Below are 16,276 nucleotides of genomic sequence, written 5' to 3'. Positions count from 1 at the left end.
ATGGGAACATGGGAATGTGAGCTAAAGCCTGGAAAAGAGTATTTCCCAGTAGATCATCATTACTATACCATTCTTATCAGATTTGGTGAAGATTTGGTAAAGCATTCAAAATGCTGTAAAGCAATTTTAATTTATTTATTATTAAAATTTATCCCCATTCATTCTTCCTCACAACAAAACACTTGCTTTTCAGTTTTTAAAGACCCCCAAATAGTAAATAATTTCAATGTAAATTTCAAGTGTAATTAATTAAAGCAGCTTTATTTTCTTTCATAAAAGACCAGGTGATCTGATAGTTTCAATATGAAAGGGAATTCAGGCATTATTAGTAAATTGATAAATCCCTCTGAGTTTACAAGAGAAATACCTTTGCCCCCTCAAAATGAGAGGGAAAGGTCTGTGGTAAAACTAAGGCTTATATTTAAAAAGGTGGAAATTAAAAGTAAAGAAAGTATAAGAAATATTGTCATTTGATTATTGGTCATGAAACGTTAAACTTTTATTTAATTTCTGTAACATTCTTTCTATATAAAATGAGCATCTTAGTACCTAAAATGCCATGTATACACAGCATGCATTACCTAGCAGAGAGTATATAGTATACTTGTATTTAAAGTTACTGTTTTTTCCATAATCATTATCACCTTTAAAAACAGCGATACTAACTTAGATGTCACTGCCAAGTCCGGGTGCCCATCAGAGTGGAACCACAGGAGATTCCCACTAAGAAACACAGTGACAGTGTCTCTCTGGAACTTTAGTGCTTTCTGACTGTGTGGTTGTGTGTTGCTTTCTGTCTCTTCATAAGACTTGAGTCTGCCTGTCTGTCCATCTGTATGTCTCTAAATCACTGTTTTTCATAAAATGTATTTGTAAAACTTTAGAAACAGAAAGAACCATAGAGATCAGCTAATTCAATATCCACAGGTACAGCTATGAAAAACAGGTCTAAGTATAGGACTGACTTTGGTTGTTCCTTTCAGAAATACGAATGTAAAAATATACTTATTATGATTAGAAGCATAGCACATTATAATTCTGAGTAATTTGTAAATTGACAGGAACCCCAAGGAGGAAAATTTAAATTACCTAGAAATCTGCTACAGAGAAATCGCAATAAATGTTTTCACGTATCTGTATCCAACTATTTATTTGTAATATTCACATATATGAACATACACACACATTAAGAAAATTGGCATTATGCTGTAAATAATTCTGCCCCCTGTTTTCACCTTCATATATAAAACTTATTTTACACTGTTAAATATCTGTCCAAAATGTCATTAATAGCTATAACAAATTTCTTTGTTTCATAATTTATGTAACCTGTCACTAAAGAGGTTGGTTACATAGTTTGCATCTCATATTATCAGTAAAATGGTGCTAAATATCCTTGTTTTTACATTTTTGCATGTATCTGATTCTGAAAAAGTGAATTTGTAGATGCTGAATGTTAATATTGTTTTGAATGTATTTTGACACATTGCTTCCATCAAGGTTGAACCAGTTTACTACCCATCGTTATGTTAGAAATATCCCATTTCCCAAAGTGCTTTCTAATATTCATTCTTAACTCTGCAAATTTGATAAGCACAAAATAGTATTTCATTGTTGCTCTAATTGTCTTTCAATTACCAGAAAGTTTTAACACTGTCGTATATTCCTATGTCATTTGTAATTTCCACAAGTTCTTGGTAAATAGCTCTATTAAGTAATTCTTTCTCAGCCTCAGCTTATGTCCTTCCACATCCTTACACAACATGCAGAGGTCTTCCTGAATACACGCGCAATTCTCACTAGTGCCACTTGCACTAGTTTGTTTCTCTCTCCTCCAATGTAACACTTTGAATTTCAATCATAATCTCTGGGGTGCTGACTTACCCATTGGGCCTCACTGTTTCTCTACCTTCCGAGTTTAATGAGTCTAATCTTCCCAGCAAGAAACTTGGAACATCCACTCATGCCATGTGGTTCTTTAATCTGGAAAAGATAAGGCCATGCCATTTAAGTGAAGAGAAAGTTACGTTAACACACAAATGCAGGGCCTTGTACCAATCCAGAAAGCAGCTGACCTCACTTAAAATGCTTCTACTCCAAGTTATGACAGTGACTATGTCTGAATCCCTTAGAATATTCCTTTATTTTTCTCACTCACAGTATATTATTTGGTACTTTCTTAAGGTCAAGCCTCTTTGTATCAGTATCTGCTGTTTTAAACGTATTGACATGGTTTGTGCTACAATGCACCTTTGCTTTGCTGTTTATTATTCATAGCTCCATAAGAAACATTAAACATTTTCAGAAATGAAACTGACAACTAGTACAGCAAATATATTTTAAAAATACTACAAAGAGGGTCATTGAATTCTTTGAGGAACAATTATAGGTATACATTTTGCTGTATGTGGTCTTTTGATAAGCTTACAGACCAGGCACCACTTTTTTTCTTTTTCTAGATGGAGTCTAACTCTTTGGCCCAGGCTGGAGTGCAGTGGCTAGATCTTGGCTCACTGCAACCTCCGCCTCCTAGGTTCAAGCGCTTCTCCTGCCTCAGTCTCCCAAGTAGCTGGGATTACAGGTGCATCCACCACGCCCAGCTAATTTTTGTATTTTTAGTAGAGACAGCGTTTCACTATGTTGGCCAGGATGATCTTGAACTCCAGACCTCAAGTGATCCACCTGCTTCAGCCTCCCGTAGTGCTGGAATTACTGGTGTGAGCCACCATGCCCGACCCAGGCAGCAATTTTTTAATATTACTTTTAGACAGTGAATAAAATAACCTTAACAAACAAAAACACAGCTTTGCCCATGAAATATACAAACTATCTTAAGCTTTAATTAAAAATAATAATAATAGCATAGACCAATATGCTATTCAGAACTTCCTGTGCTAATGGAAATGCTGTGAACCTGAATCATATCACGCGATCTCACTAGTCACATGTGGCTACTACGAACTTGCAGTATGACTAGTGAGCCTGAGCAATTGAATTTTTAATTGAATTTAATTCATTAATTTTATGTTAAATAGCCATATATGCCTAGTGGCTATCATGTTGGATAGGGTAACCATAGACCATATCCACATATTTAAATAAAATATTAAATGCCAAGTATAATACTTACAGAAACATTGTTTTTATTTCTTCTTTGCTTAGGATAAAGGTCTTAGAATATTAGTTATGATTAAATAATAAATTTTCAAATATAAGTATATTTATTAAATAACAACATTTCAAACATAATCATTATAACTGATTTTTCCCATAGAAAACAATTTGCAATTTTGATTCAGTGGTAGGACACATTCACTATAATTATGTAGCAGCCATAATGAAAATATGTGGTCAAAACTTATAAAAAATATAAATAATCTTGAAAAAACTTGAACTTTTTTATTTTATAATATTTTCTAGAACCCAGTTCAAGCCCTTTCAGAGGAACTGGGCCTCATTTGTTATTTTCAGAGTTGTAGTCTTCTCATTCACTTAAAAAACAGATCAATCGACAGATCTCCAGTAAATTGTGTCATCTTACCTTTGCTCACCTCAAAATGGAAAACCCTTCAAAATTATTCATTTTTCAGAAGATAAAATTGCTTCTGTGTATAGCACAATTTCATTAGGTGCTTATATTCTCAAGTATGTGCTAGCTCACCAAAGGCTCAACAAAAGCAGAAATAAATAGAAATCATGATGTTTTCTCATAAAATAACTATTCATGAAGCACTTCCAAGGTAGAGAGCATTGCATAAAATGATATTTTATTAGTTTAATGCATACCTTTCTAATGTAAGCTAGTTGACTGACCCTGACTTGATTTTTAAAGACAAGCGAAATTCTAAAAATTTTCTGGACATAGAAATCACTGATTAATCAATTTTTACATATATGAGAATTTTTCTAAAATTGTTATGAACAAGAAAGGCTTTGTTCAGGGACTTGTGGTTAAATTCTTTCTTTTATTTCATTTTCTTTATTTATTAACATATAATCCTATACAATACTCTTAGAGAAAGTAAATTTTTAACAATTTAGAACTATGTCTAGCTGGGAGCAGTGGCTTGTGCATGTAATCCCAGCATTTTGGTCGGCCAAGGTGGGAGGATCACTTGAGCCCGCCAATTCCAGACCAGCCTGGAAGGAAGACATTGGAGACTGGGAAGGGTGAGAGCAGGGAGAGGGTTTGGGGATGAGAAATTAGTTATTGGATACAATGTACACTATTTGGGTGACAGGAGCGCCAAAAGCACAGACTTCACTACTACACAATATATCCATGTAACAAAACTGCACTTCTACCCCTTATGTTTATACAAATTTTAAAAAAGAAAGAAAGAAAAGGAAAAACATTTGCTTCAGAAGCTGCCTCTAAGGCCTTCATTTTGGGATATTGTGTTCTGAGCCTCAACACACCCAATTCAATTTAATGAAGTCACAGTCTCCTTTGTGAAAAGAAAAAGGAAAAAAAAAAAAGAGAGAGAGATGTAATGACTTGGCAAATACATATCACACCTTCTTCCCATAAGTCTCAGGAGCAGAGAGGCATGTCCCCCCTGCAAAAACACCAGGTTCAGGACAAGCGGCCCTCAGCAATGGAACCATGGTATTGTCACAGGCCCTCAGCCCACCTGCCACGCTGGCCCACTGTGACACTGCATGGACCATTTACTGTGCTGGTTCTGGTTCTCTTTTTGTTCCTTAATCATTTGTTTCTTTTACTGATGCATAATACTTTACATATGGGGACATGTGAGTATTTATTACCTGCATAGACTATGTAATGATCGGGTCAGGGTATTTGAGGTATCCATCACCTTGAGTATTTATCAATTAATGTCTTAGGAACATGTCAAGTTCGGAGCAAAGTAATTCTCAAAGGAAGGCAGGAAATGCGGCTGGTTTAAGCCATTAGTAAAGTATACATAAGAGAAAAAGAAACTTGAAGGTTGTTTTAGGCCACATTTTTTATTTCCTTTATGCTTACTCAAGTAACTTAGGAACTCTGGCCATTTAAGTTCTACCAGTGTCCTGAAACTTTGCCAGCGATGAGGGAATGTTGACAGGACAATCTAAAAGGCTTAAATTAGCATTTCATGCTCAACTAAGGTTTATGTTTTATTGAATGCCTAATGACATTATTATTTCAGAGAATTAGAACTACAGAGAGAAATTTTTTAAATGATTCTGGCAAATGCATTTTTTATTTGTAGCTACTTTATTTAACAACTCCAACTAGCTAATTCTGCTAATGCATTGCACTTTTCTGAGGGAAGCTTGTAGCCGCTATAATAGTGTCAATTGTATCTCAAGAGTCTCTTTTTTCCTGAGTCTTCATGCTGGAAATGAATCTTGTGGTTATACGATACAGGCTATTTCCATTAAAGAGTATTAAATAAACGGTGTTTGTGCTGGACTGGATTTGAACCAGAAAAGAAATAAGATATAACCATATGGAGCCAGTCATTAAGCATTGGCAACACATAAATAGGGAAATGTTAGCAAATCATTCATTTGACAATTCAGACAAAATATTATAATACTTACACAGTATAAGAGTAAGGCAAGTTAGGCGATTTCTCATATAGTCTCTGTGTGAATGTTAAGCTTTCAAGGCAGGAAAATGAACTAGATCATGGCTAATCATGCCTCAAGGTACTCATTAGTCTGTGTTCACTTCAGCTAGAGTGGATATTGATCAAAGAAGATTCTTGGTGTTTCCATATGATCACATTGTCCCTCCTGCTGGTATTGATCAGGGTTTCTCAAACATGCAATATTTGCACTTTGCTACACATCACCGTAAGATTTCGATCACATTTTCTCTATGTTAATCTACTCAAATTTAATTTTTCTTAACTTTTAAAAGGCACTGATGGGTGAGTATTGATCTATTGAAGTTGAATCACCATCACTAAGACTGAACGTTTAATTCAACTTTATTTTGGCTTATTCTTGGAGAAGACCCATGAGTAAAATATATTTTTGGAATCATATGAAAGCTTCTAGCATTGGCAGGGGTAACCAGAATTCTAAGTACTTGTTTCTGAAGTATCTCTGAAACACTACATAAATGAGCATTTGGAAGTCGTTGTTAATTGGCAGGTCATCGAACAAAAGTAATTGTCATTAATTTGGGTTTTGTTCAATTCATCTCCTCACAATATGTAGAGGTCTCTGAGCAGGTAATAGAACTAGCATAGCAAAAGAAGGTCACACTTTCTCTTTACTCCATATGCACGATCAATAACTCTCAGCAGCTTCTCAATCATTGTTAGTAGTTGAGAATTTCAAAGTGTAACATGAAATAAAAGGAATACTAGTATTTTAAGCACCAAGTAATATGACAGATTCTGTGCAAACTTTAGTGTGAAGACTCAAGAACCCCCATCCTAGTGATCTTATGGAAAGGCCACATTATTTATATATTTATAAGAACTTGATGCTTTAGCAAAATACATGGGAAAGCAATACATAGGAATGAATTCTATTTAGACACAGAGAGAAGATGAGCCATCTTTTTATTTGTTTTAAAAGCTAAAAAAAAAAAAAAAAGATGTGATTTATATACTTTGTGAAACCTTACTATGTACTGTGAAACCAGTATTTCCTCTGTTTTTTTTGTGTGTGTGTGTGAAGTCTACTTTTTAAAGAATGTATATGCATCTTTCAGTTACACCAAAATTTCACTGGATTAGAGTTCTTAACAGTGTTTTTCAATCTGATACTCCTGAGATATTTTCAGCCAGTGACCCAGAGCCACATCGAGTCACAAAAGGGTTTGCTTCGACCCTTTCCCCACCCCTTCTGCAATACAATTTCATGGTGAATAATTAGAAGTGGATAAAAAGATATGAGTAGAGAAAAGGAGAGATACTTGTAGAAGTAAACATTTGACAGCCTCTGCAAATTCTCGGATGAGTAGGTATCTTCCTTTTCTGAACACTTCTACTAAAAGGTAACTCACTATCCTCTGGGCCACCACATTCCCTGCTCTATATTTTAGAGGAGGTCATCGTTGGGTCTAATGATTTCAATATAAATTTAACTTCCTCTAAGTGAAAAATGGAGAAGAATTACTAGAAGTTTGATTCCAGGATTGTAGTGTGATTTCAGTAGGTTTGGATCTATCGAGATAAGATTATTTAATGCAGCATATAACTTGTATGATCTGAGGTTGTTATATTAAAGTTAGACAAAAATTGTATCTAATATGTAATGAGCATTTACAATGCGAAAGGGACTGTCTAGCAATATTCCTATATTATCTCATTTTAATCCTCAAAGCAATGCAGTAATATAGGTGCTATTATCCCTATTTCATAGATGAGGAAACTGAGGCACAGAAAAGCTAGCAAAGGAGCCCAAGGTAACACAGATTCCTCACAGCACAACTGGGGTTTGAACCCAGACAGAATGTTCCAAAGCACATATTATTAACCACTATGACATTACTTCCCCAAATTGGATACTGTGATATTTTAAAAATAACTTATGGACAGGCTTAGTGGCTCACACCTGTAATCTCAACACTTCGGAAGACCAAAGTAGGAGGATTGTTTGAGCCCAGGAGTGGGCTCAGCCTGGGCAACATAGCAAGACCTTGTTTCTACCAAAAACAGTTTTAACAAATTAGCTAGGCATGGGGGTGCATGCCTGTAATCCCATCACTTTGGGAGGCCGAAGCAGGAGGATCACTTGAGTCCAGGAGTTGAAGACCAGCCTGGGCAACATAACCAGACGCTATTTTTACAAAAAATAAGAACAAAATTAAGTGGGTATGGTGGCAAATGCCTGTAGTCCCAGCTACCTGGGAGACTAAGGTGAGAGAATCGTTTGAGCCCAGGAGGTTCAGGTTGCATTGAGCCGTGATTACACCACTGACTGGGCAACAGAGGGTGACCCTGTCTCAAAAATAAAAATAAAAACAGTTTATAGCCTTACTAATTACTGATAGATGTGCTGTTATTCCAGAAATGCATTCTTATCACTACAGGCATTTCAGGAGTGGAATAAAATGTTGACAACATTATTTTTCCACTTACATTGACCAAACCCGGGCGAGCACATTAGTATAAGGCTTAAAAGGGGATTTTAAGTATATTTGAATGTTTTGTTCTGGTTTGATGTTAAAATATGTTTGCTTATATTTATTAGATTTTAAATGGTTAGAGTTCTTGTCAAAGTCTCCATCTGTCTTCTTCCTCAGGGACATTGATGGATTTGCTAATGATTTATAAACTACATTGTGCAATATACATGCTAATTAACCTTCTTGAGATATGATACTGTGTATTTAATATGTAGCAATCCTTATTTTTAAAGTGATTTAAGTTCCTTTTTTCCCTCCAGCTTTATGGAGATATAATTGACAAATAAAAATCATATGTATTTAAGATATACAGGGTGATGATTTGATATATTTATACATGCTGAAATGTTCCCCACAATCAAGCTAATTAACACATTCATCACTCACATAGTTATTTTGTGTGTGTGTGTGTGTGTGTGGTGAGAAGACTTAAAAATCTATTTTTATTGAATTTCATGCACAATGCAATATTAATAACTATGATCACCATGAAATATAAGAATGATTTAACTTATGTTTTACTTTTATTGAAGAAGTTTATTCTAAACTTTTAAAGAAATCACATTGTTATTCTCCATTAGCTTTATTTAGATTGTGAAACACTTTTACTCATTTCTCAATACTTCAGCTTTAGTATGGAAGAAATGGTATCATTTTACCTTCTTGATTTCATGAGTCAACATCTTTGAAAATATGTAAATCTATCCAAAAAATATTTAGTATAGTCTGAATGACAATGAGTTGAAGCCTTAATAAGCAAGTGAGAAATCTGAGACCCTAATCAACACTTCCGACTTCATTGATAAAAAGACTGCTGGTTACTTGGCATATGATTTTTATGTATTTTATAATCAGTCTTCTCACAGGATGAGGCTTAATTTTAAAACCACATTGGACCGTTTGTATATAATTCTATATCCATTATTAAAATGCTGTTGTTTTGTAAGCAGGGAAATGTTAAAAGTTGATTTTTTTCCCATTTTTTTTTCTAGATGTTCGAAGAAGAACGATTTATGAATACCACCGAGTAGAGCTACAAATGTCAAAAATTACCAACATTTCAGCTGTGGAGATGACCCCATTACCTAGTAAGTGAATATGTAAACCTAGGTGGAAAACAGGATTTGCAAACTTGATGGTCTGATCTGTTCAATGGTTATAATAATCGTATTAAATAATTACCATTGTAATTGTGTTTGGCATGCATGGGCATTTTGATCCTGAGGATTGCGGGACAGTGATTTTTATTTTAGTTGAGTAATCTCTTTCCCCCCATGTTGCCTGTTAGTCTTTGTGAATCTGAATCCGTTCTTTCCTGTTTCCTAGCATGTCTCCAGTTTAACAGATGTGGCCCCTGTGTATCTTCTCAGATTGGCTTCAACTGCAGTTGGTGTAGTAAACTTCAAAGGTAAAAATATAATAAGAAGAATAATAATAAAATTTAAAAAGATATTTTAAAAGATTAGAAATTTAAAAAAAATAACTTATGGACAGGCACAGTGGCTCACACCTGTAATCCCAGCACTTTGAGAGACCAAAGTAGGAGGATTGCTTGAGCCCAGGAGTTCAAGGTCAGCCTGGGCAACATAGTAAGACCCTGTTTCTACCAAAAAAGTTTTAACATATTAACTGGGCTTGGGGGGGTGCATGCCTGTAGTCTCAGCACTTTGGGAGGCCAAAGCAGGAGGATCACTTGAGCCTAGGAGTTGAAGATCAGCCTTGGCAATATAGCCAGACCCCATTTTTACAAAAAATTTTAAAAATCCCATTGAATTTGAAGTGGATGTCAACGGTGTAGCATATGTATGCATTAGCACTATTGTATGTATAAAATATGTAGATATCATGATCAAAATGAAAACAAAACTCATAAGTGGGGATTTTACTATTTTCCTTTGAGAGCTCAAAATGACTAAGAGCCTTTATATTTAATAAGGTCATTATCTGACATGTATTTATAATTCTCTGTGGGACTTAAAATACAGGATGATTATAACACAGTTGATGAGCCTATAAACCTACAGAAGCATGTTATGAGATATATTTTCATAGCAAGGGTAGTTTATAATAATCACATTAACATTCTTAGTAAATTCCTATGTAGCATCTCAAAGGTTATTAGTCGAGATCGGAGATATAATCTAATACAAATATAGAACATGTGGTTTTGACGTCACATTGTAATTAGCTAACTCTGAAACTTAAGCTACATAATTTACTGGTGTCAGAGGTTTACTGATTTTGACAAGTGGCAAAGATGGTTTTCCAGTTACTAGAGCTTTTCAGAGACTGAATAATCATTTGTTGGAAATACAGGATGAAGACTTGTAAATTTGTTTTGTTATTTACTCAACCATTTTGTGCATCAGTGATGTTCCGGGTACTGGGAACACAGCAGTAAACAATATTGACACGGTCCCTGTCCCCCGTGAAGTTTACAGTCCGCCTTTCTCGCCTTCAGAGTCTATGAAAATTGTTTCCCCAGGCGGAAAACTGAATATTCATGCTGTTAATCCATGTATGTTATACCCGAGCTTTCGGTTGTATGAGCGACGTCTGTCTTACCATCTTCTTGCTATAGCATTTGCTGTAACGATAAAGACATGCTCCAGGAATACTTTAAAACTTATTGAAGAATGCAAAAATAAAATGCCGATATTTTGATCACAAGCTTTGGGAAATATTTTTAACTCACTAACTTTATAGCAACTACTGCAGTATTATGGCTAGAACAATATTATTTATGATAACTTCTGTTTTGTTTTCAATTTAACAGGGTGTTCTAGTAATTTCCTTTGTGAAATGAATTCCAAATAATAAAAAAGCAAGCAGGCAGTTTGCATTTTTAAAAGGAGATTTTTAAGTTAGTTATATATCTAAAGTAGGAGGAACTGCTATAAAAGCAAGGGTTTATGGTTATTTATATTGCTATTTTACTAAGTTTTCCATAAAGATTATATGCATATCAGAAGTTATTCAAAATCTGTTTAGATACCGACATAAGGGAACCTAAAGAGATGGCATTTTAATATGTATATTTAAGGAAATCTGATCTCAGAATTGGAAAATGTCCAAAGGAATTATATAGGAGGCACTGGTTTGAGCTGCATACCTACTTCAGATCCATTTCAGTGATCACCTCATCCAAGTCTGCGTGAGGTGCCTATCAGCTGTTTTTCTTCATCCTGGGCAAACCGCCATCATTAGCATTTTGTGTAGGGCCTGCTAATGCTTGTTCATTTGTCTGTCTTCTTTGCTAGGCTCTAAGTTTATTAAAGGCAGAGACCATATCCAATTTGTCCTTATATCTCTGGAGCCTAAGAACATACCTGGGACAGCAGGAAAAAAAAAAAAAAAAAGGATGAACAAATGAATAATGATTAGCTTCCAAACGAAGGAATCATACTAAAATTTGTCTAGCACAAACGTTTCCCAAGATGAGGGACTTTCAATGCTAAAACCAGGAAAGTCCAGGAAAAAAAACAAAGGCCATTTGACCACCCTAACCAGAAGACAATTAGGAGAATTTTTTACTTAAATCGTGTTATGGTAAATGGAGGTTTTGAAGGTTCATCTAGAAACCTGTTTACCACTGATCATTTTTCATCTTTTAATATAATTTTTGATGAAATATATGTTTAGACTTCCAAACAAGCAATTTTGACAATCAAAACATATCTGCGAGTTGGAATCTGCCTCTACTGTTAATACTTTCAGTTTATTGAGAGATGTCTCTGCCAGACATTAAGCCAAGGAATTTTCAAATATCACACTTAACATTTTCAGAGCAGAGGAAACTGAAATTTTGAGGAGCTCAGCTACGTGTACAGGGTCTCATAGCTCTTAAGTGATAAGTTTGGAATCATCTTTGTGATGCCCAGCTTTTGGTCTTGTTTTTTCAACACCTGTTCTGTGTCACACCTGCCAGGTTTGCAGGTGCATCAAGCAAGATAATTTTCATTGCTTTCTGAAAACTTGTAGACGTATTACTGAAAAATAAATCTGTCCTAATTGATGCCACAAGAAAGTATCATCGCTTTGAAACTGGCATAAGAAGAATGTAGAGGATAATCGAGAAAAGTCTAAGACTTTTGCATATTATTGAAAGCATAGTTTCTTTAAGATTACTGGGGAAAAGAGAGTTGGTGAGGCATATGAATGAGAAAGAAATTCATCAAAGAACACTACTCAAAAACACTACAAGTTTTCTGAATGTTACTGTTTGGTGTTTTATTGAATACCGAACACTTATTTAAAATCTTGGATTGATTTTTAATTCTTCAGCAACCCCGTTATATACATATCAAAACCTGTTTAATTAATCGGTTTAACTATGCCTCATTGCACTTTTGTTCAACTTAATTTCCCCACTGCATTTTATAAATTTCTCCTTAGACCTGTAAGCTTCAAAACTTTGCTTTGCTGCCCAGAAGCATTTCCCCAGACTTTACAGCTTTTACGAACAAATTCAACAAAACAAAAGAAGTCTTAACCTAAGCAACACAAAAATTGCCCCTCTGACTTTTTTCTTCCATCGCTCTTACTTTCTTCTTTGTGCTTACTTATCCCTGAATGATAATCAGTTGGTGGTAATTACTGAACTCTCAAGTAGGGCTTGCTCTAAAAAGATAAGATAATTTTAATTGGTTTGTTGATTTCATTTAATTCCCATTTTTCAGGGAGCAAAAACTAAGTCAAAATGTTTGCAATGGCTTTCCCAAGCTCTAAGAGAATTTGAGTTATAGAAACATAAAGAGATCCATGGTCTCAAGTGCTTACTTAAATTACTTGGTCCATTTCTTTGGACTAAGAGTGTTTTTGTTTCCTCATTGCAAACTGAGAATACCTTATCAATCACTTTTAACTGCACCTTATAGCTTCACTCATTCCACAAAAATTTGTGAGTGTCTCTGTTCAAGTCACTCACCAAGATTGTGCGTTCAGTAGTGAAAAAAGACAGACAAAAATCACTTCCCAAGGAGAGCTTTCATTTTGGTATAGGGAGACAGAGTTCAAGCAAATAGATATACAGAAAACAGAGTTAATAGTGATGAGTGTTACGGTAAGAGAAATAAACAGGAAAATGTAAGGGGATAATATAGCAAATTAGTAACAATAGCAGGAGTTTACTTTTTGATATCGCCTTTAAGTAACCTTGCTCTTTTAAAGACAGCATGGTTTGATTAGTTTTTAAATGAAAATACATTTTTTGCACTTACAGTATTCATTCATTTATTTACTTAACAATGTATAGAATGCATAACACATGTCAGGCATTGATCTAAACACTAAGGTAGTTAGAGCAATAATCAAGTATTAATCAAAACCGTAGCTCTCATGGAGCTTGGAGTTTAGCTTAGTAAGCCAGAAAATTAAGAATTAATAATTAGGCAGACAAAGTCAGATAGTGATGGGTTGTCTGCTGGATTTGAAAGAGCCAAATTGCTGTTGGCTAGGTGGCCAGGAAAGGCTTTTTGGAGGGGGTAATAAGTAAACAAAGATCTGAATGATGGGTAGGCAGCTACAGCGAGCTGAAAGCAAAGAGACTTGAAATGCCATTTGAATGGCCCATGCAGTGGCCCTATGGTGGGTCCAAGTTTGACCTGATGAGGAAAGGAAATAAACCTGGTGCATTGGGAGGATTCCAAGCTGGTTTTGGAGTGAGAGGGACATCAGATAAACTCAGAAAGCTACCCAAGTGCTGGGACACAGATGGCTCTGTAAGCTAGGGAGAGTTTTATCCTCAGAATCATGGAAAGCATTTAGACTGTATCACTTACGCAAAGGGACGTGATTTTACCATATTTAAAAATGGAACTTTGGCTGCTTCTTGGAGAACAGAGCTTTTGTTGATTTGTTTATTTGTTTGTTTGGGGAGTGGTCCAGAATGAAAAGGAAGAGGCTAGTAGTGAGCTTGTGCAATAGTGCACAGGAGGTAATAATAGTAACTTGGATGAGCGTGATGGTTCTGAGGATCAGGAGAGATCAATCGATGCAAGGTGTTTGGGAAGGAAACAGATTATGTGTGTGTGTTTGTGTGTGTGTGTGTGTCTTAATCAAGTTTATTGAAGTATAATTTACATACAATAAAATATGCACATTTTAAATGTATGAGGCAGCTTTAAAAAGTATAAATTCCCGTGTAATCATCACCACATCAAAATACAGATTTCCTTCATGTTCCTTTACAGCAAATTCCTCCTCACTGCCACTACCTTATGTAGCAATCACTGATCTTATTCCTATCATCATACATTTATTCTGTCCAATCTACACCTATATATAAAGGGAATCATATGGTATTTACAATTCTGAATTTAGCTTTCTTTCACTCAACGTAACATTTTTTCAATTAATCTATACTATATTGTTCAAATATCAGAAATTTGATCCTTTCAATTGCTGAGTGAGTGAATACACAACAATTTATTTACTATTTGCCTGTAGATGAAGATTTGGGTTGTTTTTAGAGGCTGTTATGAGTGATGAATAAACCCACTATGAATATTTATGTACAACTATTTTTACAGACAGATGTTTCCATCTCTCTGGGTTGGGTGGTAAATATATAACTTTATAAGGAACTATCAAATCGGTTTTCTATATGGCTATTTTAGATTTCGTTTTTGAAAAATTTTACTTTAAGCTCTGGGATACATGTGCAGAACGTGCAGGTTTGTTACATAGGTATACATGTGCCATGGTGGGTTGCTGCACCCACCAACCTGTCATCCAGGTTTTAAGCCCTGCATGCATTAGGTATTTGTCCTAATGTTCTCCCTCTCCTCGTCCCATACTCCCTGACAGGCCGTGATGTGTGATGTTTGCCTCCCTGTGTCTGTGTGTTCTCATTGTTCAACTCCCCTTATGAGTGAGAACATGTGGTGTTTCTTTTCTGAAACAGATTATTTACTAACAAATTAGAAGTGAAGTAGAAGGGAAGAAGAAGAATCAAGGATATTTCTTAGATTTTTGTTTCAGCAACTGGTGGATGTTGGCACTCTTTTGAGATGGGTAAGACAGCACAAGAAAAAAGACTAGGATGAAGAGAAATGAAGAGTTTGCTTTGGGACAAGATAAGTCTGAGATGCCTGTCAGACTTCAAGTGGAAATGTTGAGTAGATAGGGGATATGTAAGCCAGGAATTCCAAGAAAGACTAGAGGTTCAGATTGGAGAGTCATTATCATATAGATAGTGTTTAAATTTGTGGGACTGAATGAAATCAGCTATGGAGAGCGTATAAATTGAAAGCAGCTTAAGAGGTTTCAGAAACTAACTTTGTGGCATGGCATCATAAGGTATGATGCTAATTTTTCATTACATAGAATTGTTTTAAGTACATTTACATACATGTATGTTTGGATAGACATAGAAAACCTTTGAAAAGATATGTGAGAAACAATATTTGTCACTCGGGAAACAAATGAACAGGGAGAGACAAGAGACTGTTACTGTTTATTACGGACTTTGTGTATGATTTGAATTTTTGCCACCTGAATTGGGAGACAGAAGGAGGAACCAGCAAAGGAGAAATAAGGAAATATTATCTCTTTTAAGGAGTAGAAATGCACTCTTACTCATTTTAGCATCTTCCACAATACCCAACACAGTGTCTGGGCAAATACAGATCTTTTACACGTATGGTTGGACTGAATTATGCAGATAATTAAGGCCAAGAATTTCTACTTTCCTGAGAATTCTAATTGCCCATTTTGGCTATTACTATCCACTGGGTTTTGTCAGTGTTGACCAAATTGCTATAGAGAAACTAAGCTTGTATATGGCATGAGATGTCAATAATCACAGTGAGGCATGTTGAACACTTAACCTCTTGGTGTTAGTCTTTTGGTGCCTCACTTTAAAACAAAATTTTCCACCTTATATTTTCTTAGATCCAGTCAAAGTTATAAGCTTGCTCCTGGTAAAAACATATAAATAAAAGTATTCCATGATTCCATCCATTAAAAGAATAAACAGAATAAGCCCCTCCTTATTAATGGTAAAGACATATATTTATATAATAGTAGTATCACATCATTATTTGTGAAAAAATATGAGATGGTGGAAAAAAGATGTTTCCTAACAACTTTTCTACATTTTTCAGCTTTGTTATTCTACTGCATTTCCCTGAGTGTACTCTGGAACTGCTGTTATTTTCCATTGAATGAACTTAATTCCTT

General features: G+C 35.1%; 1 protein-coding gene across 1 annotated transcript in view; it reads left to right on the top strand.

Annotated features, from left to right (window-relative positions):
- PLXDC2 (plexin domain containing 2) overlaps window positions 1-16,276 on the top strand; it is a 453,142-nt gene that overhangs the window by 345,273 nt on the left and 91,593 nt on the right. The window contains exons 8-9 of the mRNA XM_031652709.1: window positions 9,088-9,183; window positions 9,422-9,503. Of these exons, the coding sequence (XP_031508569.1) occupies window positions 9,088-9,183; window positions 9,422-9,503 (178 nt within the window). The remainder of the gene's footprint in view (window positions 1-9,087; window positions 9,184-9,421; window positions 9,504-16,276) is intronic.

This window comes from Papio anubis, chromosome 11, assembly GCF_008728515.1.
Source record: "Papio anubis isolate 15944 chromosome 11, Panubis1.0, whole genome shotgun sequence".
In the NCBI taxonomy this organism is placed as follows: domain Eukaryota; kingdom Metazoa; phylum Chordata; class Mammalia; order Primates; family Cercopithecidae; genus Papio; species Papio anubis.
The sequence above is the reverse complement of the archived record's forward strand: the minus strand, read 5'-3'. Positions and strand labels throughout refer to the sequence as shown.